The 27628-nt window shown below is 52.9% G+C and overlaps 1 protein-coding gene across 1 annotated transcript in view; it reads left to right on the top strand.

Annotated features, from left to right (window-relative positions):
• The window catches only part of ZCCHC24 (zinc finger CCHC-type containing 24), a 63307-nt gene that overhangs the window by 10459 nt on the left and 25220 nt on the right, over nt 1–27628 (top strand). Inside the window, exon 2 of the mRNA XM_049645269.1 lies at nt 1884–2084. Coding sequence (XP_049501226.1) covers nt 1884–2084 — 201 coding nt within the window. The remainder of the gene's footprint in view (nt 1–1883; nt 2085–27628) is intronic.

The following is a 27628-nucleotide window of genomic DNA, read 5'->3' as shown; positions in this document are numbered from 1 at the left end:
TAAAAGTTTCTCGAGTCATGCAACACACGTTTGGACAGACTCATCTAATCTGTAAAATGGGGACAGTGACTCACGGGATTGTGGTGAGCACCAGCTATCTTAATACGTGTAAAGTTTCCGGTACCCGGGACATTGTAAGTGCTCAGTAGATGTGACTGGTATCATCTAATCCCCTTGCCACTGGACCCCTCCCCGCACCCCTTAAGATTGCTCAGAATTGGCTCGCGCACCTCCAAGGATGGTGGCGGGGGGGGGGGGGCCTCTGCCTCTCAGGATGAACCACTCTGTCTTGGCTCATCTGAGAGCTGGAGAACCACCCTCACACTGAATGCAAGTTTGCATGGTATCGTCCACCGGTCCTGGGTAGCACTGGAGCAGAGGCGGTCATCAGGAGCCTTTGAGGTCCGTGCTCAGGCACCATAGGCTGACGGCGTGTTTAGTCGCTCTGCCCTGGATGTGGTGTCTGTGTCTTTTTTCCCCCAGGCTCCAGCGTAAACCTACACGAGAGGGAACAGAGGCCCAGAGAGGGAAAGGGCTGGCCCCAGTCCACATAGCAGGGTGTCCAGGGAGCCAAGAAGAGTGGTGGCCCCCAGATGGCCAGGGCTGTGTCCTCTAGGAGGGGGGGGGGGTGCCAGACCCCCAGAGACAGACCCAGTAGGGGGGCTGAGGTAACGTCTGTCCTGGTTGGGGGGAGGGGTGCCTGATCCCCTGGGGCCTGCGTTCAGCTCATCTCCTTCCCTGCCCACACTGAGGCAACACAGAAAGGACTGTCCCCACTCTGGGCCCACATCTGCCCCGTCTTTGTAAGGGAGCCTGAGGCAACTTCCTCTCAGGGGCTCTCCTCCCCTGGCAGCCTGGGGACTTCTAGGAACAAGGCTGTCTTCCTGTTAGATCCAAGGCTCCCCGAGGTCTGTAGTTCATTCCTGGAGCTCCTGATACCTGAGCTGGGGTCAGGGGATGCCCAAGCCCCATGCCCAGGTTTGTCATTGACCCTCCTGGGGAAGCTGCCTCCTTCCAGCCTCAGCCTTGCCTCGGGAAGGGGGTACCGTGGCTGTTCCCTGCCAGCCTCACCACAGGCCCTACCTTTGCTAAATTCCAGTGTGCCTGGCTGCCTAGAGCCCGTGACTCCTATAAATAGAGGCTGTATACACCAGGAGGGGGCCTGGGCCGTGTCTGCTTTGAAGCCAGGCAAGACATCTGGTTCCTGTCAGCTGGAGGTGGGAGAAGTGGGCCACTTCCTCCTGGGCTCCCAGAGGGCGGGCCTGGGCCGGCCCGAGGGCTCCCCGGACACAGTCTGCACAGGCCTCGTGCCACAGGAGACCAGGCAGAGCGCTGAACCTCAGTCTTCTCCTCTGTACAATGGAAACAATGCTGTAAGCTGATGCTCCACTTTCCTGTAAGAAGGGGATACTGAGTCAGCTCAGAGATAAGTGATTTGTCTAAAGTTATGCCACCAGTAAGTGGCAAAGCCCCAAATCTGACAGGTTGCCCTCTGCTACGCCTTCTTACCTCCGGGCAGTGTGTAAAAGAACTAATGCTAATCGTCGTTACCATCAGCAGCATGGACTCAGGGGTTCCTAAGTGCCAGGTGGGAGAGAAAGTGCTTTACATCTGTGGCCTCATGTTAGCCTCACAGAAACCCTGGGAGGTAGCTATCATTATTCCTATTTTCCAGACAGGGCCACTGAGGCCCAGAGTGGTTAACTGGCTTGCCCACGGAACTCAGGCTCCAGGCGGCCAGAGCCCAGGGGCAGCTAAAGAGTCAGTGTGAATTCACGAGTGTGTATGTGTGTGCACATGCCCACGGAAATTCCCCCTGAGGCCACGGCTGCAAACGAGTGTGCCCAGGCCTTGGGAGCCCTCACAGCCTCTGTCCCCCACAGGCTCTGAGCAGCAGTGTGTACAAGAGCGCCTCGCCCTATGGCTCCCTCAACAACATCGCCGATGGCCTCAGCTCCCTCACCGAGCACTTCTCTGACCTGACCCTCACCTCTGAGACCCGCAAGCCCAGCAAGCGGCCCCCACCCAACTACCTGTGTCACCTGTGCTTCAACAAAGGACACTACATCAAGGACTGCCCCCAGGTAAGGCCGCCCAGCTTCTGTGGGTAGAACAGTGCCCCACCCCCCACCCTGAGCCCCCTTCCACGAACCAGTGGCCACGCAGCCCTCTGGTCTCCCACCTTTTTGTCCCCTCTGGTATGTCTGAGGCAGGGCTGGCTGGTGTGGATGGGACAGAGCCCCAGCTTGAGCCTGCACCATCTAGCAAGCAATCTGGGTAAAGGGCCCCCAAATGAGGTTCTGGGCCTTCACGTCCCCAGTCTTCCTGCCAGGGTGGGTCCTGTTACAGTGGGGCAGGAGCGAGGCCAGCCGCCTCCTCACAGCTCTCCCGAGAGAGACCCCCATCTCCTCACACTCACAGGGAAGGAATGCGGGCTCTGGGCCAGGAATCCAGATGTGCACCCCCTCCCCCCGACCCCACCTCTCCCGTCCTCTGTGGCAGTTTTCCTCAGTCTCTTGCCTGGGAGCGGGGAGCTGAGAGGGCCTTGCCCCCGGCTCTGTGCCCCCCAGGGTAGGCCTGGGTGAAGGCCTCAGGCACTGCAGGCTGGGCATATCTCTCTCTCAAGGTGGGAAGGGTGCCAGGAGGTGGAGAGTGTGGGGAGCAGCCCCTGTCTCCCACTCAGTGCTTCGCTGTGACGGGGCGGGTCAGATCCCACTCATGAGACGACCTTGGACTCTCTGACCGACATGGCTTTGGCATCTTGGGGAGAGAGGTTAGCGTTGTTTTAAATACGTTACAAGATGGTCCGTGATTTTTTTTCCTATTATTTTTCGTACTTTCTAATGTTTTCATAATGTGTATTTTTACTTTAATTTTACATATGTAATGGAAATGGGATCCTGGAAACTCAGAAAATCCATGCAGTCTTACCCTCCAGATGTTGGAAGCCTGGGGAGTGGCTGGGTGGGGCTGGGTGCCTTCAGACCAGTGGGAGGCCGAGACGGGCTTGTTGCTTCCTCCTCTTCTCAGAAACAGCCGTGCCCCGCGTTAGGTCCTTGCTGTGCAAAGTGTGGCCAGGCATAGCCACATCAGTGTCGCCTGGGAGCTTGTTAGAAATGCAGAATCTTTTTTTTTTTTATGAAAAAAATGTTTTTAATGTTTATTTATTTTTGAGTTAGAGAGAGAGAGGCAGAGAGAGAGAGAGAGGCAGAGGCAGAGAGAGAGGGAGGCACAGAATCCGAAGCAGGCTCCAGGCTCTGGGCCGAAGTCAGACGCTCAACCAACTGAGTCACCCAGGTGCCCCCCCTCACATAACTGCATTTTAGTAAAATCCCCAGTGATTTGTGGATACCAGTGATCTCCTCCTCCCCCCACCCCTGGTTAAGAGAGGCCCACCCCAGACCTTGTGGATGGGGGCCGGCCCATGACGGCTGTCCTCCAGACCCACCCTCCAATGGGCCCCGTCTGCCTCAGCGTACACAGTAAGCCAGGGGCCCTTGGCACGAGGGGATCTCAGCAGAGGGTAAGGCCCCTACTCCCTAGAGGTTCTCTGGATGGGTCCAGGGGCAAACAGGCAGCTAAGAATCTGGTTGCTCCTCAAGGATATGCCCATGGCCCACCCAGGCAGCGGCCCCTCGTAACTTCCCCAGCTGCGCCCCTGTGAGAGCACTCTCAGTCACTCACCATACCTCATCATCTCCTGCCTATAGCCTTTGCTCACAACTACCTGGCATGTCAGGTCTCTCATTAGCCTCATGTTACGTGATGCTTTGTGTGAGTCAGGCACTCACACAGGATCATTGAGCCAGTCAGCGGAGGAGCTGGAATTTTCACCCCGGCAGGCAGGTGACATTCAGACCCCAACAGGGGTTCTTGGGGCTCGCGCGTGTGCCTGTGCTGAGCTGGAAGCCTGGGAAAGCTTCCAGGAAGAGGGCTTGAGTGGGGTTGGCGGGTTGGTGGAAGAAGGGTGACCACTATCCAAAGGCAAGGGATGATGAGGCAGAGGTGGAGGAACGTGTGTGTGTGCACACGCGTGTGCATGCCCAACCCTCTCTCCAGAAGGCACCAGAACTCTTCTAACGAGGGGGCAGAGTGTCCCTGACCTCAATGTCAGTGCCTCTCGATTTCCAGCACAGTGAAAAACCTGGTTCTTCCTCTATATTCCTTTATCTGGATTGCACAGTATATTCACTTAGCCTGTGCAGGGCTCTGAACTCTGCCTGCAGAAGTGGGAGTACTGCATCTTACAGTTTAGTGGGAGTACCCATTTTACAGCTGGACAAACAGAGTCTCAAAGAGGTGAAGTGCTGAGGAGAGGGCAAAATATACGTGAGAACCCCAGTCTTGGGACTTCAGTGCTCTTTGCTTTCTTGAGCATTCATTCCAACCCAGGCTGAGATGCCCAGGCCCTGTGGGGCCTCAGTTTCCCTCTTGAGCGGGTCAAGGCCCTCTTCCAGCTCCTTCTCAAACCGGATTCTATCAGAGACTCCTGCGGGCCTGAGGACCTCCCTCTACCTTTCATGAGAGTTTTATCATCTGTAAAGTGAAGCTGATGAGGACACTAACTCATAGGATTGTTGTGCAGATTCAAGGAACTAATCCATGGAAAGTGCTTAGCACAATGTCTGGCACACAGTAAGCGCTCAATAAATGTTGGTTAGCATTATTTTTTTTTTTTTCTCCCTCGGGTCACAGTGGAGAGGTACCAGGTGAGGTATTTGGCAAGGTACTAGGTATTTTGGCAGGCTGGAATATAATTAGATGCTTCCCATCCCTCACCTGACCACAAGCTCCAGGGGCAGGTGCTGGGCTAGATTCATCTCTCTACCGCCATGCTGGCCCGAGATATCACACACAGGTGCTCAGTACAGGTCTTCTGGAATGGCGGAATGGGTGGACAAGGCTTTTGTCACATGGGATACTATGAGTTCAGCATATATAAAATATTTAAAAGTGGAATGGGAATGCTTGTTTTGGTAACACCCTTAGTGAGATATAATTCACATACCCTATAATTGACCCATTGAAAGTGGACAAGTCAGTAATTTTTAGTATATTCACAGAGCCGTGCAACCATTGCCACAAGCAGTTATAGAATATTTTTTTAAAAGGTCGTATTTTTTAAAGTAATCTCTACCCCTAATGTAGGGCTCAAACTCAGGAACCCAAGATCAAGAGTCACGTGTTCTACCAAGTGAGTCAGCCAGGCACCCCAATTAGAGAACATTTTTTAAAGTTTATTTATTTAGTTTGAGAGAGACAGAGAGAGTTCAGATGGGGGAGGGGCAGAGACCGAGAGGGAAACTCAAGCAGTCTCTGCTCTGTCAGCGCAGAGCCCATGCAGGGTTCAAACTCACTAACGGTGAGATCATAACCTGAGCCAAAATCAGGAGTTGGATGTTAGCCGACTGAGCCACCCAGGTGCCCCTCTACATCATTTTTGTCATCTCAAATAGTAACCTCATACTCTTTAGCTATCATACCTCCTGATTCCCCAACCCCTAGCAACCAATAATCTACTTTTTATCTCTAAGGATTTGCTTATGCTGGACATTTCACACAGAGAGAATCATATAATGTGTGGTTGTTTGTCACTGGATTCTTTCATTTAGCATATTGCTTTCAAGGTTCATCCATGTAATAGCATTTATCAGTTCCATGATTTGGGAAGTGTTCCATCTTGTTCTATTTTCTGGAAGAGCTTGTGAAGAATTAATATTAACTCTTCTTTAGTGTCTGGTAGAACTCACCTGTGAAGCCATCTGAGCTTGGGCTTTCTTTTGTGGGCAGATTTTTAAAATTATGAATTCAGTCTTTTTGTGTGTGTCATAAGTCTATTTGGGTTTTCTATTTCTTCTTGAGTCAGTTTCTGTAGTTTGTTTCTTTATAGAATTTGTTTATTTCATCTAAGTTATTGAATTTACTGGCATACACCTGTTCATAATATTCTCTTATAATCCTGTTCATTTCTCTAAAGTTGGTTATAATGTCCCCCTCTTTTGTTTCTGATTCATGTAATTTGAGCCTTCTCTCTCTTTTTCTGTCTTTTTTTTTTTTTCTTGGCCAATCTAGCTACGTGTTTGTCAGTTATGTTAAACTTTTCAAAAGACCAACTTTTGGTTTAGTTGATTGCCTGTACTGTTTTTTCTGTTCTCTATTACATTACTTTCCCCTGTAATCTTTTAAAAAATTGTGGTAAAATAAATACAACATAAAATTTACCATCTTAACTATTTTTACATGTACAATTCAGTGGCATGAAATACAGTTGACCCTTGGACAACATTGGTTTGAACTGTGTGGGTCCATTTATACATGGATTTTTTTCAGTAAAAACCATACAGTACAGTAAATGTATTTTCTCTTCCTTATGATTTTCTTAATGACAGTTTCTTTTCTCTAGCAAACTTGATTATATACAGTATAGAATGCATGTAACATACAAAATATAGGTTGACTATGTTATTGATAAGGCTATTTATTAGTAGTTAAGTTTGGGGAGAGTCAAGAGTTATACACATATTTGTGACTATTTTGGTGGTTGGCACCTCAGCCCCCACACTGTGCAAGGGTCACTTGTATATTCACCTGTTGGGCAACCATCACCACCATCCATCCGTGGAACTCTCTTTATTTTGTGAAACTCTGTACCCATTAAGCAATAATCTCCCCCCACTTCCTTCCTTCCCCTATTCCCTGGCAACTACCGTGCTACATTCTGTTCCTATGATTTTGACTACTCTAGGTACCTCACATAAGTGGGATCACACAGTATTTGTCCTTTTGCGATTGGTTTATTTCACTTAGCATAATGTCCTCAAGGTTCATTCATGTTGTAGCAAGTTTCAAAATTTCCTTTCTTTTAAAGGCCAAATAATATGTGTGTGTGTGTGTGCGTGTGTGTGTGAGTGTGTGTGTGTGTGTGTGTGTGTGTGTGTGTGTGTAGACCACATTTTGTTTGTCTATTTATCTATCCTGGATTGCTTCCATCTTTCAGCTATTGTGAATAATGCTGCTATGAACATGGGTGTGCAAATATCTGAGTCTTTGCTTTCAATTTTTCATTCTAATTTTTATTATTTCCTTCCTTCAGCTTATTTCAGGTTTAGTCTGCTCTTTGTCCAGTTTTGTAAGATGGAAAGTTAGGTTACTGATTTTACATCTTTCTTCTATTTTTATTTATTTTATTTAAATTATTTTATTTTATTTTATTTTATTTTATTTTATTTTAGAGAGAGAGCATGAGTCGGGCAGAGAGACAGAGGGAGAGAGAAAGAGAATCTCGAGCAGGCTCCACACTCAGCACGGAGCCCAATGCAGGGCTCGATCCCATGCCCAGATTGTGACCTGGGCTGAAACCAAGAGTTGGATGCTCAACCAAATGAGCCACCCAGGCACCCCTCTTTCTTCTATTTGTAAAATAGAAGTGCATGTGCCCGTGTGAGCGGGGGAGGGGCAGAGAGAGAGGAGAGAGAGAATCACAAGCAGGCTCTGTGCTATCAGCACAGAGCCTGATGTGGGACTGAATCTCACAAATCATGAGATCATGACCTGAGCTGAAATTAAGAGTCAGATGCTTAACCGACTGAGCCACCCAGGAGCCCCTCTTCTGTTTTTAATATTGGTGTTCATAGGTCCAAATTTTCCTCTGAGCTGCATCTCATAATTTTGTATGTTGTGTCTTCATTTTCATTCATCACAGAGTATTTTCTGATTTCCCTTGTGATTTCTTCTGTGACCCACTGGTCGTTTAGAAGTGTGATGTCTAATATCCACATTATTTGCGAGTGTCCCAAGTATCTTTTAAAAATGATTTCTCGTTTTATTCCATTGTGGTTAAATAACACCTTGTGTTATTTCAGTGCTTCTAAATTTGTTGCGGTTTGTTTCATAGCCTTTGGGCTGTCCTGGAGAACAGTTCATGGGCACTTGAGAAGGGAATGAGTCCTGCCGTTGTTTGTTGGCGTGTTCTGTAGGTGTCTGTTAGGTCTAGTTGGTGTGGTGTTCTTCATGTCTTCTGTCCCCTTGCTAATGTTCTACCTCATTCTTGTATCCATTATTGTAAGTATAGGAGTATTGGAATCTCTATTATTGTTGAATTGACTATTTTTTTCTTCAATTCTGCCCGTTTTTATCGCATGTATTTTGGTGCTCCCTTGTTAGCTACATCTGTGTCTATCAATTTCTGATGAATTGATCCTTTTATCATGATAAAGTGTCCCTGTTTATCTCTAGTCACATTTTTTGTTTAAAAAAGTTTTTTTTTTAATGTTTATTCACTTTTTGAGAGAGAGATAGAGGCAGAGCGCAAGTGGGGGAGGGGCAGAGAGAGAGACACACACACACATACACACAGAATCTGAAGCAGGCTCCAGGCTCTGAGCTGTCAGCACAGAGCCCAATGCGGGGCTTGAACCCATGAACTGCGAGATCATGACCTGAGCCAAAGTTGGGCGCTAAACTGACTGAGCCACCCGGACGCCCCAACATTTTTTGCTTTAAAGTCAAATTTGTCTGGGGGCGCCTGGGTGGCTCAGTCAGTTAAGCGTCCGACTTCAGCTCAGGTCACAATCTCGCGGTCCGTGAGTTCGAGCCCCACGTTGGGCTCTGTGCTGACAGCTCAGAGCCTGGAGCCTGTTTCCGATTCTGTGTCTCCTCTCTCTCTGCCCCTCCCTCGTTCATGCTCTGTCTCCCTCTGTCTCAAAAATAAATAAACGTTAAAAAAAAATTAAAAAAAAATAATAAAGTCAAATTTGTCTGATGTTAGTATAACCAGCTTCCTTATGGTTACTGTGTACACGATAGATCTTTGTCCATCATTTTACTTCATATCTTCATATGAAGATATGTTCATACCTTTAGATCTAAATTATATTCATATCTTTAGATCTAAGTTGTGTCTCCGGTAGACAGCATGCAGTTGGATCTTGGTTTACTTTTTATATGCACTCTGAAAATCCCTGCCTTTTGTTTGGATTGTTTGATCCATTCATATTATCAACAATTAATGCTCTTTTTTATATATGTGATTATTGATATAGTCAGATTTAGGTCTGCTATCTTACTTTTTGTTTTCTGAATTACTCATGTCTTCTCTGTTCCTCTGTTTCTCCTGTACTGCTTCCTTTTGCATTAAGTGATACTTTTCTAATGTACACTTTTTAATTTCTTTAATGATTTTTTTCACTTTTTTTTAAAGCTGCTCTCAGGCTTATTTTACATATCTTAACCTATAAAATCTGCTTCAGATTTATACCAACTTAATTCCAATAAGATATAGAAATATCACTCCTTTATAGCTCTGTTCTCTTTTTCTGATGTTTGTGGCATTATTGTTCTACATGTTACATCTATGTGTGTTGTAATTAAATGATACTTGTTATAATTCTTCCTTTATATTATTTTCTGTGTCTTAGAGAAGCTGGAAGAAGAAAAGAGAACAATTGTACGTTCACAGTTTTTGTTATGGTAGCTTTTTATTTCCAGTTTCTAGATCTCTTCATTTGTTCCTGTGGACTCAGTTTATCACCTAGAGTAATTTCCTTGGCCCAAGACAGATTTGCTTCTACCTGCCTTCTCTGTGCTATTAGTGGCAAATATCTTACATTTCTATATATTATAACACAAGTAATACATTACATACATACTGTTTTCTACATTTGCTTTTTATTATTTTTTAAAATGTTTATTTTTGAGAGACAGAGACAAAGCGTGAGTGGGGGAGGGGCAGAGGGAGAAGGAGACACAGAATCTGAAGTAGGCTCCAGGTTCCAAACTGTCAGCACAGAACCTGATGCCAGGCTTAAACTCACGAACTGCAAGATCATGACCTGAGCCAAAGTCAGACGGCTTAGCCAACTAAGTTACCTACGTGCCCCTACATCTGCTTTTTAAATCAGAGAAGAAAGGACAAGAAATATGCATATGTGCTATCTTTTATAATTATATAATCATCTTACTAGAACTCCTGTTTATTTAATGTGTATTTGAATTATGTCTGGGGTCATTGGCTTTCAGCTTGAAGAACTTCCTATAGTATTTCTTGAAAGTGTGTGTCAGCAATGAATTCTGTGTTTTTGTTTATCTGGGAATGTCTTTATCTCCCTTTCATTTTTTTAAAAGATATCTTTGCAGGGTATAGAATTCTTGGCTGACAGCGTTTTTTTGTTTTTGTTTTTTGGGTTTTTTTGTTTTGTTTTCTTAATCTTTGACCACACTGACTGTTACCCCACTGCCCTCTGGCCACCATCATTTCTGATGAGAAGTCAGTTGTTAACATTGTTAGAATTCCATTGTAAATGACATGTCATTTTCCTCTTGCAGCTTTCAACATCTTCTCCTTGTTTTAGTTTTCAGCAGTTTTACTATGATGTGTCTATTTGTGGATCTCTTCGTGTTCACTTGGAGTCTATTGAGCTGCTTGGATGTGTTGCTTAAAGTTTTTCACTGACTTGGGAAGTTTTCAGCTATTATTTCTTCAAATATTTTTTTCTGCTCCTTTCTCTCCTCTCCTTTTGTGGAATGATTTTTAAGTGACCTGAATGCTTTTAAGATCTTAAATGGTCCAACTGGGAGCAGAATGTGGAGAATTCTAGGCAACCCTGACCAGGTCCTGAAGCCGCCTGTGGAGCTCTGGTCTCCGAGTGAGACAGCAGTGAGAGTGTGGTTAAGGCATTCATTGCCAATGGCCTGGGTGGTGGGACAGGAACAGGAGATACTCTGAGGCCCCTGGTGCACTCAGGAAGGCCGGGATGGGTAGGGGCTGCCAGCTCTATGGCAGCAAAAATCCCAGCTGGTTGTGCAAGAGGCATGGTTGCTGCCTGCTGGGCCCAGCTGCAGGGTTATCTGTGCATCTCATGTTGGCTTCTGCAAGCCAGTGTGGCAGGCTGCAGAGACCTGAATGGCAGTACTTTGTCTGAGCCAACTGCACGTGAGCTTGCGTGGGTATGTGTGTTTGTGGTGGGGGCTTGGCCTAGTGCCCCTTCTGTGCCCAGGACACATAATCTGTCCAGGGCAGAGCTGAGCCCAGGACACGCTACTGAGTACAGGAAACTGGTACTCTGTTAATTGATTCTTTTCCAACCTTAAGGGTGGAGAGAGGTGTCCAGTTCAGCCATCGGACAGATGGGGCTTCTCATATGTCCCAGGGACAGTGTGAGGGGGATTAGGCACTACAGGAAGACTGGGAGCCCCCTGAAGCAGATGCGGAAGGTGCTGGAAACCAATTACCAGTGATGCTGAAGGGCAGCCCCTCTTTGTGGGGTGGGGCTGTGCCTGCGCCAGGGTCCCTCTCCAGCCAGTGTCAGCACTGGCCCTGGAAGGTCCAGGAGTCAAGAAGGTCTGCCATTTGGTTCTTGAAAAACCTGCCCCTGCTGCTGTTTCGGCCCTGTGCCAGGCCTCCAGTTCAAGGGCAACAACAACATTAACAGCAATGATAATAGTCTGTAAGCATTGAGTTGACCACTGAGCTAGATGTGCAGTATGTATTAACTCACTTAATTCTCTCCAAAACTCTATCTGGTCAATTGCCAGATGATAAAACTGAGGCCCAGAGCAGTCCAATGACTTGTCAAAAGTCACATAGCTAGTAAACAGCAAAGATAGAATTGGAACTCAGGCCTTCTTCATGCCAGAGCCCATGCTTTTTAAATTAGGTTCTATGATCTATCGGCCTTAACGTCCAGACTTTGATCTCCACGCTCTCAGAAAGTTGGGGTTCTTTAAAAAGATGGGTTACTGGAAATAAGGAGGGACAAGGATGAGGTGAGCAGAGGCCATAATAGGCCTGGTCTGGCCACGTTGTTGTGTGTGGAAGATCGCACTGCTGGCCCAGCCCCAGGGAGTCTGTCAGGGAGGCCAGAGTGGGTTAGGGCTGCAGCTGTGGTGCCAGCAAAAATCCCAGCTGGCTGTACGAGAGGCACGGTTGCTGTCTGCTGGGCCCACCTGCAGGGTTATCTGTGCGTCTCCTGTTGGCTTCTGCACACCAGCGTGGCAGGCTGTGAGTGGTAGCATTTTGCTCCGAGCCAGCTGCACATGAACCTGCGTGAGTATGTGTGTTTGTAGTAGGGGCTTGGCTCGATGCCACCTCTGCCCAGGACATATAGTCTGTCCAGGATGGAGCTGGGCCCTGGCCACACTTCAGTTGCCTGACCCTTTCTAAGCTGCTCCTGTATGCCAGACCAGTTGTAGATAAGGCCCTATCTCTGTCCTCAGTGGGATAGACAGAAACACTATTGGCTGTTCAGGGTGACCAGGGCCATGGTTGAGGTTTGCAGCGAAGGACCAGCTCAGCCTGGGGTTTCATGTGAAACCTCAGAGAGGAGGAGTCTAGAACTGGGGTGGGGAAGGCTTCCAAGCAAGCGTGTAAATAACGAGGGTATGCTTTCCGGGAACCGCGAGCCCTTGGCTATGGCTGGGGCTCTGGGTGCCTGCGGGGAGGAGAGGGAGGTGTGGCCACAGCAGGTGGTGAAGGGCCTGTGTGCCAAGCTGCACAAACTTGGACTTTATCTGGAGGGCAGGGAGAAGCCATCCAACGGTTTAGGTGACATGCTCGGATTGGCATTTTGAAAGCTCACTGGTGGCAGGTTGGAGGCCGGGCTGGAGGAAGCAAGACTGTAAACAAAACCAGTCCAGTAACGTGGACAGATGATAAGACCAGATATTAGACAAGGGAGGGTGAGCAAAGGTTGGAGGTGGGGGGGAAAATTCCAGACACTGTTAGAAAGTATCATCTCTGGGGCATGGTGACTACTCTAGGCCACCATTCCTCCTCTCCAAAGTGTATCTGCGATTTGGGGCCAGTGCAGGACTCCCTGCCTTGATGGCCCACTCAGCATCTCTGTATGAACGGAGGCTGGGGTGTCGATGAGGGCAGTACGGCCAGGACCCAGTGTCCTATCTCTAAGCCCTCTGTCCACACTTCATGGCGGTCAGGCCCGGCCACACTCGGCCTGGCAGCCTCCCATCAGGCACTGAGCTATGAGCAGAAATTCTCCAAGCTCTCAGGCTCTGTCACTCCCACAATGTTCTTGTGGGGGTGGAGGGCTGCTTATACCTTTGGGGGAGGCCCGAGGGGTGCCATCACCTGTGCCTCCCATGTCCGGTGAAGGACCAGGCGCCATGAGGGGTCTGGGGAGGGCCTGAGCCCAGGGGAGCTGCTGTTCCTGAGTCAGCATGCCCAGGGCTGCTAATGAAATCCAGATGTCAGACAGAAAACAATCATCGCCCCCACCCATCTGGCAGCTCGGGTTACTTGGAGATTGCAAAAGAAGAAGAAAAATAGAGCAGGGAGAGAATCGATCCTAGGATAGCTGAAACCTTAGAGGCGGGATGTGAATAGTTTCAGGGTCTCGCTCGAGTGAGGGACAAGAGGCAAGGGAAAGGGGAAGGTTGGTCAAGGCCCCCTTCTCCCCCACTCCGATCTCTACAGCTCCTGGACCCTAGATCTTGGACTGCTCCCCAGGCCCGAGCAGACTGGTGTCCATGGGGTTCTGAAGGAGGCAGGGAGGGCTGTGGCCACCAGCCTATGTCTGATCTCCACCTGGGGTTTCCAGCCCCCCATTCCAGCCCTGACCTCACTGCAAGCCTGGATTTCCTCTGGGCCCAGAGGGGACAGGCAGAGAGGGACGGAAGGTATGCAGGATTTTCCCTGCAGATCCTTGGGCTCAAGACCATTAGTGTGCTGGTGGGGAAACTGAGGTTTTCCAGCACAGGGCCAGGATTACATGCTATGACAGATCAATAGAGTGAGGAAGGAAGAAAGTAAGGAGGAAGGCAAGACTGTCATTCTGTGACTCCAGCGAGGAAGGGCTGGCCCACAGCTGCTGGCCTGCGTGTGCACATAACAGGTATCGCAGCGTTCCTGCCAAACGCTGGGGCTGGCTGAGCGGCCAAGGGGCTTGGGCTGTGATGTTCCAGCGCTTGGCACAGGACCCGGAATGTCTCAAGCGTTCGGGGAATGTTAGCCGGGATGGGTGTGGGTGGGGGATGGTGTTGGGGCTCCCGACTGGCACAGGTGCTGATGTTGGAGAAGGACCCCAGACCCAGTGTGGTAGCCTTCTGAGTCCCCTTCCTTGCGGCATGGTAGTTCCGAGCACAGGTCCCGACCCCAGTGCCCCTGGGTTGAACCCCTAGCACTGTTTTGCGTTAGCTGCGCGTCTGTGGGAAAATTAACGGGATGTCTCTGGGTCTCAGTTTCCTCCTCTGTAAGATGAAGATTGTGGGATGTTGTGAGGATAAATGAGTTACTTTTATCCGAATTGCTGCACAGAGAGCCTGGCACCTCGCATGCACCGTGTTAGTGGTTGTGGTTGTGTTATTGACCATTGTTATTGTTAAGCCTCAGCTCGGCTGTTTCAGACCATTTTAAGACATTCCAGAGGTCTGAGAAAGTGCTTCAGGGCTGTGGGCTTATCAGGGGGGACCCTGTCCCCCCATCCCACCCTGGTCCCACAGAGGGGGCTGCCTCTGGGGTCGTGTGATCGTCACGCGTGCGCTTTCTCAGGAGCCTTTGGATGGGGGCGGGGGCAGGCTCTTATGACTTTGGGTTACCCAGGTTTGCTTGAGGGGCAGGAAGGCAGGGACTGGGTCCTGGAAGCTCCATTTGGCCCAAGTAGGAGCTCCAGGAGGAGGTCACTGGGGCTGGCCGGAAGGTGCCCAAGGCCTCCTGTGGGCTGTCAACTCCCCTCTGGCCCAGGCAGCCGACTGCTGGCCCTGGCACAGACAAGTGGGAGCAGCTGCGGGGGGTGGGGAGGGATGGAGGGGTGGGGTGCAGGGCGTGGGGGCTCCCTGGGCAGCCACTTGTACATCCTTCCTGCTGTCCCGGGCCTGGCAGGAAAGAGTCCAGGGGGCTGGTTTCACATCCTCAGCTGTCAGTTCTCCTTTTAAGTGGACCACAGATGGTGACTCGGAGCCCCCAGCAATCGTGCCATGTCAGTTGGCCTTACCTTCTCAATCCTCTGCCCCTGGGCTGGAGGGGCAGGGATGCTGGCAGAACTGGGAGCCAGGACCTGCTGTGGTCCTTGAACCACCTGCAGGGCTTAATAGATGGAGGCCTGGAGCCAAGCAGTTGCATCCTTGGACGAAATAGCTCCCCAGTGTCGCTTTCTCCAGGCAGCCTTCTCTGATTTTTCCTATCCTCCAAGCTCAAAGGGACCTCTCTCCTCCCAACGCCCAAAGGACCCCATTTACTCACTCATTAATTCCTCACCTGCCCATGGCCTCCTGTGTGCCAGGCTCTTGGCCTGCACCTCACATACAGTTGTTTTCCTCTTGGGGTAGCTCAGGGTGGTTCTCCAGGCCCTGTGAAGGTTCTGACGAGGTCATCCCTCGACCCCCTCACGCTCCTTGAGGACGGGAGAGTGCAGGGCAGTGGAATTTCACAGAGCTGGGCTCGGACCACACTTCTGCCCTTTCCCGGCCGCGGGTCCTTGTGCACACTGCACACCTGCACCCAGGCATCTGTAAAATGGGCCCACTCGCCTTGTGGGGTGTTTGTGGGAAATGTGTGGGCAAAGTAACTGATACAGAGCTTGGCGTCCAGTAAATGACAGCTCTTGGTAGTGTTACCTGGGACATCGCTGGGCCTCCTGGGCCTTATCTGCCCTCATTTGTAAAGAGCCCGGCTTTACAGGGTGGGTGTGAGGTAGATGAGAAGCAGCCTGAGACGAAACAGGCGCCGAACCTTCCTCTTTCCTTTTCCCCGCCTCACCCCTGCCAGGCCGCTTAACCACACACACAGGTGCACACCCACACCTGCATGTCCACATGCGCACCTGGGACTCTCAGCCTCTGCCTTTGCTCATGCCGTTCCCCCCTCCCTGACCCTGCAGCAGTGCCCTTCCCTAATCTCTTCCCTCGTACCCTCCTTCAGAGCCCAGCCTGAACCCTCCTCCCTCACGCACCTCCCCAGCCATCCTAGACCCTTAGGCTCTTCTCTCTGAGCCCCACTTTTCATGACCAGCTCCCCACCGCAGGCCTTCAGTGGCCTCTCAACCTGTACTGCCTCTCTGTCTAGTTCCCAGAGGACAGACAGTTCCCCTCATTATGCGGGCTCTGCTCTGCCCCAGTCCTGGAATGTGGCCCCAGTGCGGCTCTGGGAGGCAGTCCCCGTCCGTTTGCCGTTTGAGCTCTGCCGAGCCTTCCCAGGCCCCGGGACTCTGCCTGTGCCGTGCCCTCGGCTGGTAATTCACTCTCGTTTTCTCTATCTTCTTCTCCCAGCCCAGCCCAAATGTAGCCTCTCCTTTGAGCATCCTCCTGTGCCCCTCCGTGCCCCCTGCCTTGCTGAGCCCTGCCCAGCCCCGGGCTGGTCCTCACACAACCCTCTCTCCTACTTTCCGGGGGCCCGACCCCAGGCAGGGTCTGTGTCTGCTTGGCTGCAGAGGGGGCACGCATGGGCATCGGGGTCAGAAGCCCTGAGCTCCCGTCCCAGGCCTGCCCCTCAGTGGCTGTTCAGCTTTGGCCGAGTCTGTCCTGCCCTTGAGCCCACACTGCTGGAGCCTCTGAATGACTGGGCCAGCCAGAAAGCTGTGTCAGGGCCTCTGTGAGATCCAGGTGGCAAGGCAAGCAAACATGCTTGGAAAACTGTAAAGTCGGGCCGTTTGCCCATCTACCCAGCGAGCAGCCGTTTATAGAATGTTTGCCAGAATGGTTAGAGGTGAGCGAGGGTACGTGGGCTTCTGGGGGCTTGCATGCCTGCCTGGGGGCTGCCCTGGCCCCTGCCCTCTTCTGTGCCCGGTCTTGGAGATACATTTGGGACAGCAGCAGTGTCCCTTCCTACCACGTCTGGGGTGACACCTGGGGACCGAGACTGCATTGGACTCTCCTACATCCCGTGGCTTTGGTTTTGGGGACTTGGCACGGCTGACCTGGCCTGCCTGTAGGAGCTGGGCTCTCTCCCCACAGGCCCCCCATGCTCAGGTTTGGGCTGCAGAGAAATGGGGCAGTGGGGGCAGGGAAGGAATGCCCACGGAGTGGGGTGGGGAGCCAGCAGACATAAGACCTCCCTCTTGCCTGGCTTACCAAGCGCCTCCATCACTGGCTGACAGGATTCTCACTCCAGCCTGGACTGTTTGTGCAGTCTGTCTGCCCCCTTCTTCTCTCTCTTCGTCTCTCCCTCACTTCCTTTCTTCCTTCTTTTGTTTCGTAAGAAAGCAGCACAGAGAGGTTAAGGAACTTGTCTCAGAGCTGGTTAGGATCAGGCCAAATCTGCCCAATTCCAGGGGCCCAGCCTTTCCCACTGCCCCTCTCTGCCCACAAGAATGGGTCCATCCACTAGGACACACGATGCACCTGCTGTGCTCTGACCTGGGCAGAGATCAGGCTGCGGAGAAAGCGTGCCCCCCGCCCTTGCCCCAGGCTTTCCTCGCTGCCTTGTCTCCTGGCGCTTCCCTGGCTTTGGCTAAGGAGGGACGCTTTGTATGGGAGCCGGTGTCTCTCATGCCACAAGTTGGGGTGATGGTGAGGAGGGGGCTGTGTTTCCAAGGCATGAGCATGATGACAAGGAGTCAAAGCGGACGGAAGCCTGAGCCCCTCTGCCCCTTGCTGGGGAACACGAAGCTCAAACCGGGCCAGGGTTCCCCTCCTCCCACAAGCCTTTTGAGCTCTTCTCATCTGTCAGTCACTCCCTCCTTTGTGTCCCCCAAAGATCCTCACACGTCCAGCTTAGTATTTTGTATTCTGATTATGATCTCGGGGCAGGGGCCAGTGGGCCCAGGGAGTCCTGGTGCACAGTGAGCGCTCAGCAATGTGAGCTGCTTCTGCTGCTTCGACATCGTATCCCCCTCTGCCGACTATAGTACCTGCCGCAGAGCTGGGGCTGTCACATGGAGGGACATTAAAGCCAGTAGCTGCATGTGCGGGGAGCCTTCACTATGTCCGGGTGCTGCTCTAATCATTTTACACATGTTGACTCATCTACTTCCTGCCACAGCCCTCTGGGCTGGGGAGCCCATTTTCCCCATTGCCCAGAGGGGGTAAGTGACTTGCCCAGGGTCACACAGCAGAGGTTAAGTCCCAGGCAGTCTTGCTTCAGAGGCCGTGCTGCCATAAATTTGTGAGGAAGGAAGGAAGAAATGAACAAGACTCAACTGGAATGTGGGGAAGGAAAGGAAGGCAGGGAGCTAACAGAGGCTGAGCCCCTTCCATGTGCCAGGGACCGTGCTGACTCCTTGCACATCATCAGTGACCTCAGAGACATCAAGAAATTCCCCCAGGGTCACACAGGAGCCAAGGGCATAGCTGGGATTTGAGCCCAAGGAACGTGCCCTCTGTAGCCTTGCTGATTCCTAAGCCTCCGTTCCACCACCTCAGCCCGCCGTCGTTCAGCACAGTTGAGTGAAGGCCCCTAGGGACCCCTGAGAGGCCTCAGGACAGAGGAGCTGGCTTCTACCCCAGGTCTATACAGTTGTGTGGTAGGTCTATACAAGGAGTCGTTGGGTGAGGCCACTCATTGCTAGGGTATGTGGTTCTAACCAACAATGGGAGGAGGAGTTTAGAGGAGGGAGCATAGGAGGTGGGTGCCCTTGAACAAGCCCCTTGCTCTTGGCTACACCTCAGTTTCCCCTTCTGCGCAGTGGACCCAGTGATAGGTATCCCGTCTGCCCCTCAGAGCTGCTATGTGGATCTCGTGAGCCAACAAGTTGGAAGGAATTGCAAAAGCCAAGCTGAACAGAAGTAAGGGGCTCTTAGGAATAAAAAGATGTTTATTTTTTTAACATCTACAAGCCTGCTTCTCAAAGTGTGGTCCGTGGGCCAGCAGGAGCATGACCAGGAGCTTGCCAGAAAGGCATAAACCTGGGCCCTCCCCCAGACTGGCTGAATCAGAAATTGGCATTTTTTTCATAAGCTTTTAGGTGACCCTTAGGCACGTTACAGTTTGGTCTGAGGACTATCTGGGCTCCCATTTCCCCATTTGTGAGGCTGCCTCTTGGGCCTCCTTCCCATAGCCTGATAGGGGTTCTTGGGTGGAAAGCCCCATCTCATTGTAGGAAATGCTCTGGCCCAGCAGGACTCCTTCTTACGGGAGCACATCAGATTAAAACTGGGAATGGGCAGAGAGGCTCTGGCAGCTTCTGTGCCTCCGGGCAGCCCCAGATGAGGCCACCCTCGTTTGCTTGGGAGTACAGCCCCCATCTGAGCCCGCAAGGCCGGCCATGCTTGCAACAGGGGAGGGGGAGTGCGTCTCAGCCGGGGTGCAAGGACTGGGGATTTCCTCTGAGCAGGTGAAGGGCATCTGTGCCCAGATGGTCTCTATCTTCATGCGGAAGGGCAAAGGGTGAAACGGTGGCCGGAATGTTTCAGGTTGGACAGAAGAAGGAACTTACTAATTGGGAATGAGCCAGCACAGGATGATGAAGGCCCTCATGCCCTTAAATGTGGAGCCATGTTGCATGAGGTCAAAACGCAGAGCCGGAAGAGATTTCCAGAGGTTCTTGGTCCAGCTATTGCCTTAGACCATTTTGACATAGCCAGGTGACTTGTCTAAGGCCATACAACAGGCCAGTGACAGTGAGCACCCCAGACTTCTGACTTCCTATGCCTGTAGTATTTCTTTATTACAGGCCTTTCTGGAGGCTGGGGATTGACCTTGATGATCTTCGAAGTGTCCCTCCAGCCCCGCTTTGAAACAAGGTGGAGGGCTTTGAGGGTAGGGGGAAGGGAGGGGCTGGTTTTGTGAGCCTAGCAACCTCCAGGTGTCGCACTGTATCCTGGCCCACTTGGGAGACCCCAGTTTCCAGAGACCATTGGGAACACCCCTGGAACGGGGGGTCTGTGAGGTAGACACAGCAAGTTGGGAACAGGGCCCCTGGAGACAAGGGGATCCACGTGGAGGAAGCAAGTGAAGGCCAAGGGGCTTGACCTTGGTGTAGGGACCATGGCTGCATGTCCTTGGACCAGTTACTTGTATTCTGTTTACTCGTCTGTAGTGTGGAAGAAAGTTGACCAGATCAGTGGTCCTCCACTGGAATTTCACATTAGAATCACCTTGAGAATCTTTGTTTATTTATTTGTTTTGAGCAAGAGAGAGAGAGCGTGCTCAAGTGGGGGAGGGAGGAGAGGGAGAGAGGGAGAGAGAATCCCAAGCCGTGTACTGACAGCGTAGAGCCCGTGAAGGGGTTCGATCCCATGAACTGTGAGATCATGACCTGAGCTGAAATCCAGAGTCAGACGCTTAACCGTCCGAGCCACCCAGGCACCCCGAGGATCTTTTAAACATTTGATGTTGGACATTCTGACTCAGTAGATCTGGGGTAGGCCTTGCCATGGCATTCTTTCAGCTCTCCAGGTGATTCTGGTGTGTAGCTGAACAAAAGCACCTTTGCCTAGGTATGAAATGGTGGGGAGCTCAGGCAGGTGCAGGGGGAGGGCCTCTGCAGGTGAGACAACTGCCATTGTCCTTCTGAGGTCCTAGGAGTGTACGATGACAAGATTCCATGAAACTTGGAGATGAACATTCCCGGGGCCGCCTGCTAACACTGTGCGGTGTTCAGTCACACAGCTCTCTTAGATCGCGTGATTGCGGAGTTTTACTATCCTGTAGAACGAGGCTTCCACACGGATGATTCTGACACTTGGTTGTCAGACGTTAAGAGTCTGAGGTTCTATAATCGTTCCATATGTGAATTGTGTGATTTTGAACTCATCCACATTTGTGTGTGTGTGTGTGTGTGTGTGTGTGTGTGTGTGTTTCAATGTGCTGCTATCGTTGTCCTTGAAAATGAAGATTCTCTGCTGCTCTGTTTCTAACACATTGTTATACTGACTTTTAACGACGCTAAGAATCTAAGCTATTACGGTACTAACATTTCAAAAACTTCTAAGTTCAGCAACTCTGTGATCTGTCCTTCCATCCATGCAGTTGGCCGCCAAGGCCTGGGGCCTGGCCTTTGTCTCCCCAAGACAAGGTGGTGATTGTGCAGGCTTGGATGCATGCCCCCTCCCCTGTGTGGCCTGGACGGCCTCTCTTGGGGGAAAGAGTGGGAGTGTGGAAAGCGGAGACCCCACAGCTCTCTGTGCGCTGGCTCTAGCTGTGTCACTGCGGTGGGGGAGTGGAGGGCGGGGCAGGTGTGAGGGCATGTGCGACCATGCAGCGGAAAGGGCAGCGGGCTACCAGAGCAGCAACATTTCTTCCTCAGTGCATTGGCCCCATCTCAAAAATGACCTGTCACTTCCCACAGTGTCAGCTTTGGCTCAGACGTTAAAGTCTATCACATCCAAAGCACCTCCCCTCAACACACACACATGCACACACCCTGATTCCAGATGGGAAAACTGAGGCCCGGAAGGAGCGGGTGCCCCAAACCGGCGTTCCTGTGAGTGTCCAGCTACCGCCAGGTGCCTTCCAGCCAGACGTTCTTAAGCTTGCTTCCTGTACAGAATCATTGGCCTTCTATAGGACAGAGTCAACTTTTGGGTCCCTCTAAGGTGACAGGGACCAGGCCAGTAATTCAGGATCACACGTGTGGCAGATTTCACCAGGCCCAGGGGCGGCTCTCCCTGTCCCACATGACCTCCCCTGGCCATTTCCTGCCTGCCAGACCACACAGTCTTCCGTTACATCCCCCCAGGACTGGTGCTGGCATGAGCCAGCGCGTGGCAGTCTTGGAGACCAGGAGGCAGAGGGGGGTGGGCTGGGAGTAGTGGGGTGGAGATACCCGCTGTGTGATCTTGAGAAAGTGTCTGCTCTTCTCTGGGCCTTTCCACACTAGAGACTGGTGGATCCTAACTCACAGATTAAGATTTTTTTTTTTTTTTTTTGGTTGAAGGATTAAGCGAGATTCTATACAGGAAAATCTGACAGACTGGGACGGGGCAGCCCCATCCGTTGCCACACAGAGCCTGGCTCCTGTCCGTTTCTTGTGTTTGCTGAAGGAGACTGAGTGGGCTCATTTATATTCACTTGGGGGAGCGTGACTTTGGATTTCAGGTGCTCTCCTCGGTTTTTACAAGGTTGGCAAGATAGGGGAGAAAGTACAAAGGCTTGGACATCTGAGATTTTAGGCAGGTGTCCATATAGTGATGATGAGGGTAGTGAGGTCTACCATTGACTGAGTTCCAACTCTGGCCAAAGCACTTTGCATTCACAAGCTCATTAAACCTTCTCAACTCCCCACCCAACACATGTCATTATTTCCACTTGAGCGATGGGAAACCGGGGCTCAGAGAGGTTCAGAAACTTCCTGAAGCTCTTGCTGCCCTGGCAAGAGGCAGAGGCAGGACTCGAATCCAGAGCTTGGAGCTGCCTAGCCGGAACCCTCTTTCACTCTGCACTTGGCTGGCTCACGAGAGACAGTGGCTGCCTCCTCGTGCAGCCGGGGAGCAGAAAGACATTTTCCAGAACAGAGAAGAGTGGTTGCCTTTTTCCTTCAGCAGGGTTCTCTCGATTTTCCAGGCAGTTCTTGTCATTTTGAGAAATCCAGAGCCGCCTGTGGCTGGCCCTGCCCCAGATCCACTGAAGCTGGTGGAGATGGGCATAGAGCAGGAGGCTCTGTGCAGCCCCCGGGCCCAGCACCCATACACAGAGCGCTGGCATGGACACCCCTCACCGATACACTGGGGCTCGCGACTGCATAGAGGCTCATCCTGCCACGTGCTGTGGCATGGCGGCTCTCTGAGAGGCCCTCTCAGGGAGCTTGGTGGGGTCCCAGTGCTGACAGGTGGTTCCAGGAGGTGCTGGGAGGGCTGTCTGCAAGTGGCCGCCCTTCCTCCCTCCCTCTCTGTGTTTGCTTCAGACTTTCCCCTAGCGCCGGACCGGGTCGGGAGTCTGCCCTCTGCCCTGCCACTCACAGGCTGTGCAACGCTGGAGGTCACCTCACCCCCACTGGAGACCCCGGTGATCACCTGCTGTGGGTGCCGCATGGGCTGTGGGCCCAGGGCGCCTTTCCCTCTGGACTCCAGCTCTTTCTCTTCCTCCTGGCCCTTCTCTCCTTTTATAGACTCGACACCTCTTCCCCTGAGTCTTCTTTCTGGGCTCTGAAGAATCAGTTGTTCTGGGGCCTCGAAGGCAACTTGGAGCAGTGGGAGCTCCTTGGGCCTGAGTTCTCGTGGTCTGGTTGTTTCCAGTGTGGCCCCTCCTGCACTGAGCCTCTTTGCTCACCTGGCAGGGGAATCTGCGTGTGAGTGTGTGTGTATGTGTGTGTGTATGTGTAATTTTAGCACTGCCACGGGGTAGCTGGCCCCACCTCCACATCAGCTCTGGGACAGGGTGGACCCTATCCCCGAGGGCACCTTACCCAGGCTCAGGTGACAGGTTTATAGGCAACTCTTAAGGGTAGGCCTCTGGGAAAGAGCCAGGACAGATAGTTGTCACGAAGCCGTGACATCTACCACAGGCTTCCGCCCAGTGACGGCCAGTCCCCCTTCCATCCATCACTGTCAACGCAGGGCACCGCCATCACCCTCCCCTGGTCCTCCCCTCCCTCTTCCCCTCCCCCAACCATCACCGGAGAGGGGGCCCCTGGTGGACCCCCATAGCCATACAGGATGGTTGAGGCCAGACAACCTCAGAGTCATTCTCTCCCTCCCAAGGGCTGACCCAAGTCGGGGTGGGGCAGGGGGGACCCTGTCTCCTGTTTGTCTCCAGAGCCCCCCACCTTTCTCCTCTCTGCCACCCCTCCCCAGACTTTACCAGCAACTCCTCTCACCAGCACTTGGCCGCAGCCCCTCCCTAGCTGGCGTCCCCACATCTGGTCCCTCCCCCCACCATTCAATCCGTTATTCATGCGTCCTGCTGGAGACCTGCTTGAAATGCCAGGCTAGTCCTGCCACCCCTGATTTTAAACCCTTCCCTGGAGCCCCATGGCTCCTGGACTCCTGTCCAACTCTGTAGTGTAGTCCCAGGACCCTGTGTGGTCTGGCTCTCGGGAAGCCCCCTCTGCTTCCTGCCACCCCAGCCCTCTGCCCCAAATGCCTTTCTCACAGGGACCCCACTCCACTTCATCTGCATCTGGCTCTTCCTGAATTCCTGTGGCCTCCTCCCCAGCCATCCTGGTCCCGTCCTCCCCAAACACAGGGCTGTACTCTTGCAGAGCCCATCTCTCAACATGTAGATCACTGTTCAAGTGTGTTACTTTTATCAGTTGATTTGGCGTGTGTTTGAGTGCCAGGCACTGTTCCCGGTGCTAGGGACATGCCGTGGTGAACAAAAACACAAGAGAAGGATGCAGCTCACACTGTTGTGGGATGACAGACAGGAAAGCAATCGATACAAATGGATGTGCTGTAGGGTTAGGTCAGGTCCAGAGAAGGCGTCAGGGACGGCCCCTCTGAGGAAGGGACAGCTTGCACAGAGACAGAGGAAGCAAGGAACAAGTGATCGGGGAGGCCTGTGGGAAGGGCAGTCCTGGCTGAGGGAACAGTAGGGACAGAGGCCCTGAGGGGAGGCAAGGAAGTGCTCAGGCTTTTCGAGGAAGGGCAGGAAGGCCAGAGTGGCCCTCCTGACAGCTCCAGCTCAGAGGGAGGGCTGGTTGGGAGGAGAGGGGCTGAGACACAGGAGGGAGCAAGTCCCCAGCACTGGTCTCCCTTCTCCCATCTCCTCCCCCAGCTGGGCAGCTTCCTCTGGGGGACATAGATGGGCACTTGTCTTGAACCCCCCCCTCCCCCTGCCCCTCTGAACACTTGCAGTGGGGACAGGAAGTGTCGGCCCTCGCCTCCCAGCTGCCCGGGTGGGATGCCACCGAGAGGGCCGGCCTGCCCAAGGAGGGACAGAGGCCCTATTGAGCTCAGTCTCTGGACCAGCGGGGACAATAGCCACACTGAGGACCAGGAACATCAGCCGGCATGCTTGTCCAGGAAGTCGCCAGGCTGCTGCCCGCCCCCCTCCCCATGTCTCCCCAACCCCTTCTGACTTTTTCCTCCAGCTACTTTTTTCAGGCTGAGAGTCATGTCCAAAATGGTCACTTTGTCCATCACCCTCCTCCCCAGAGGCTCCCTGCTCTGTACCAGACCCGTGCTGGGCCCTGGGATCAGAGAAGAATCCCACATGGTCTCTGTCCCCGGGGAGGGGACGGAGGAGGGGGCAACAGACACACCAACCAAGCAGGGCATCCTAAATACCTCCAACAGAGATGTGCAAAGCACAGTGGCCCGCAGTGGGCAGGGGTATGTCTGCCGGGAGAGCTGGTAGGGAAGGCTTCCTGCAGGAAGCGTCATAAAGTGCTTCTGCATCAGGGCATCTGGGCAGCTTCTTAGTCGGTTCAGCATCCAACTCTTGGCTTCAGCTCAGGTTCCTGGGATCGAGCCTCACATCAGGCTCTGCACTGATAGCCCAGAGCCTGCTTGGGATTTTCTCTCTCCCTCTTTCTCTGCCTTTCCCCTGCACGTGCTCTCTCTTTCTCTCTCTGTCTCTCTCTCTCTCTCAAAATAAATAAACGTTAAAAAAAAAAAAAGCGCTTCTTCATCCGGGGTCACGTTTTGAAGGCCCGACAGCCACGTGGCACAGACAGGGCAAGACTAGCATCTATTATAGGCCCAGAGGGGGAAGGAAGCAGTGGTCTTGGCCTCACAGCAAGCCAGAGCCCATGCCGGGACTCGAACTCTCTCTGCTCCTCCAGCCTGTGCGCTATCTCCCCGTGGAACGTTTGCACCGGAAGGATCTTCAGGGACCACCTAGTCCAGGAATGCCAGCAGACAAGTGATGCCGACTTGTGTGCCAACACACAAGTCACGTGGGCCTGTCACTCCCGGCCCGTGGGCATCGCGAGGCAGTCATCACCCCCGTCACGCCATTCTTGCCTGTTGAGCGGAGCTAGGGGACAGCTGCAGAATCCTTCTCAGCACGGTCCTCTGGCAGCAGGTGGTGGGAGCGGCCACACAGCACGCAACACCGGCCCTTCCTGGTGCCGTTCCCTCCTCTCATTGACACAGGGGGACGCTGAGAGCCAGGGAGGGAAAGGGCTGGTCTCAGGCCACAGAGCATGTCGGTGCGGCGTGTTGAGGCTGGGATTGACGGTCTAAGTCATGAGGCTTTGGCGGCTGGGGCAGACCCGGCGTGTGGCTCCCCTCTGTGAAGGAGAGGCCCCGCCGGGCTGTGCCTCCAGTCTGTGGGGGCACCAGACCTCTCTCCCAAATGTAATTCCTTGAACGAGATGGCTGGTCTTTTCTCTCCTACCTGACGGTAAGCTCCTGGGGGCCAGGGTTCCAGCTGTCTTGTTAGCCGCCCTGCTCCAGTGCCTTGTAGATAGTTGGCACTCGATACATGAAGTGTTGAGGGCTTGAATGGAGGACCCTGTGGCGAGAGGGGTAAATGCACGCAGAGACCATTCCTCCTCAGTCCCTTCCCCACTCCAAGCCCGCTTGTTTGGCCCCCACTGGCCTGCAGAGGACAAGTGAGACCCCCAGGGACAGCCTGGGCCCAGCCACCGAGCTGGTCACATACCTGCCAGTATATGGTAAGCCGCCAGCCCGGTCAGGGTGGTACTTGAGGTTCCTGTGGGGAAACCAAGACCCAGAGAGCCACAGTAGTGAGCTTACAGAGGAGTCTTGCAACCTGGGCAGGGAGCTGAGCCAGAATCTCCTGACTTCTGGGCACCCAACCTGGCCTCCCGCCCCCACATCTGTAGCTCAGGGACTGACTTTTCCTGATAGCCGGGCCCCTTGGGAGCTGTGTGTGCCAGGGCCGAGGCAGACAGCCGTGGTGGGGGGTGGGGAGGAGATGCCTGTAGGCCCCAAGTTCCTTCGCTCTCCTGAACAGACGGGGCCGGAGCCCCGAGCAGCCAGGCCCCCTGCTCCCTTCATTGTTCCCCATGATGGTTTCCAGATGCCGAGGAGCCCCAGGTTTGGGGCTGAGCCAGGAGAGCCAGGCCAGCCCTCCCCCAGCACCCCGCCACCACCTCCGCCGCCAGTCCCGTGTTCAAAGAGCCATCGCCCCGCTCCAGCCCAGCAGCCTGACTGTCCCGCAGCCAGCCCAGCTCCGGCGGTCAGGAGCCCAGCGCTCCATTCCCGGCGCTGACCCTCATTCCCCGCATGGCTTGCGCTAGTCATTTGCCTTCTCTCTGTGCCTCGGTTTCCAGGGCTGTAGAAGGGGCCTGTGGGGAGGGGGGGGGCAGGGTACAGAAGACAGTGTCCGATGGACGCTGCTCCTCTAACAGACTGGCAGCAGTCGCATCTAGAGCAACTGTTCCCAATGTGTGTCCCCAGCCTAGCAGCAGCAGCACCGGGAACTTGTTAGAGATGCAGATTCCCAGGCCCGCCCCAGACCTATTGGTTCTGCACCCCCAGGGCTGGGACCAGCAGCCTGTGTTCTAACGAACTCCCCAGGGGGTTCTGACGCACGCTCAAGCCTGAGGAACAACCTGTGCTCTAGACTTATGAGCCTGGGCATCTGGAGTCAGGGAAACGGAACGCAGCTGTGTGACCCTGGAAAGGAGCCTTCGTTCCCCGGTAAAGGAAATGGGTCGATGATCCGACCACTCTGCTGATTGAGTGAGACAGTTAGCACTGGTCAGCCTGGTTCCCACACCACCCTGAGGGCAGGTCCCTCGTCTGTCTGGCTCATGCCACCATGTCAGCGCCTCAAAGGATCTGGCCCAGAGCCCTAGCAGAGGGGCCTGTGCACAGGTTGCAGGGCACAGGTACACCGCATTCCCTCACAGGTGTGAAGGCTTCCTTCACTGGAAGGAAGCCCCTTCCT

The sequence above is a fragment of the Panthera uncia genome, chromosome D2 (genome assembly GCF_023721935.1).
Source record: "Panthera uncia isolate 11264 chromosome D2, Puncia_PCG_1.0, whole genome shotgun sequence".
In the NCBI taxonomy this organism is placed as follows: domain Eukaryota; kingdom Metazoa; phylum Chordata; class Mammalia; order Carnivora; family Felidae; genus Panthera; species Panthera uncia.
This window is presented reverse-complemented; position numbering and strand designations above follow the sequence as displayed.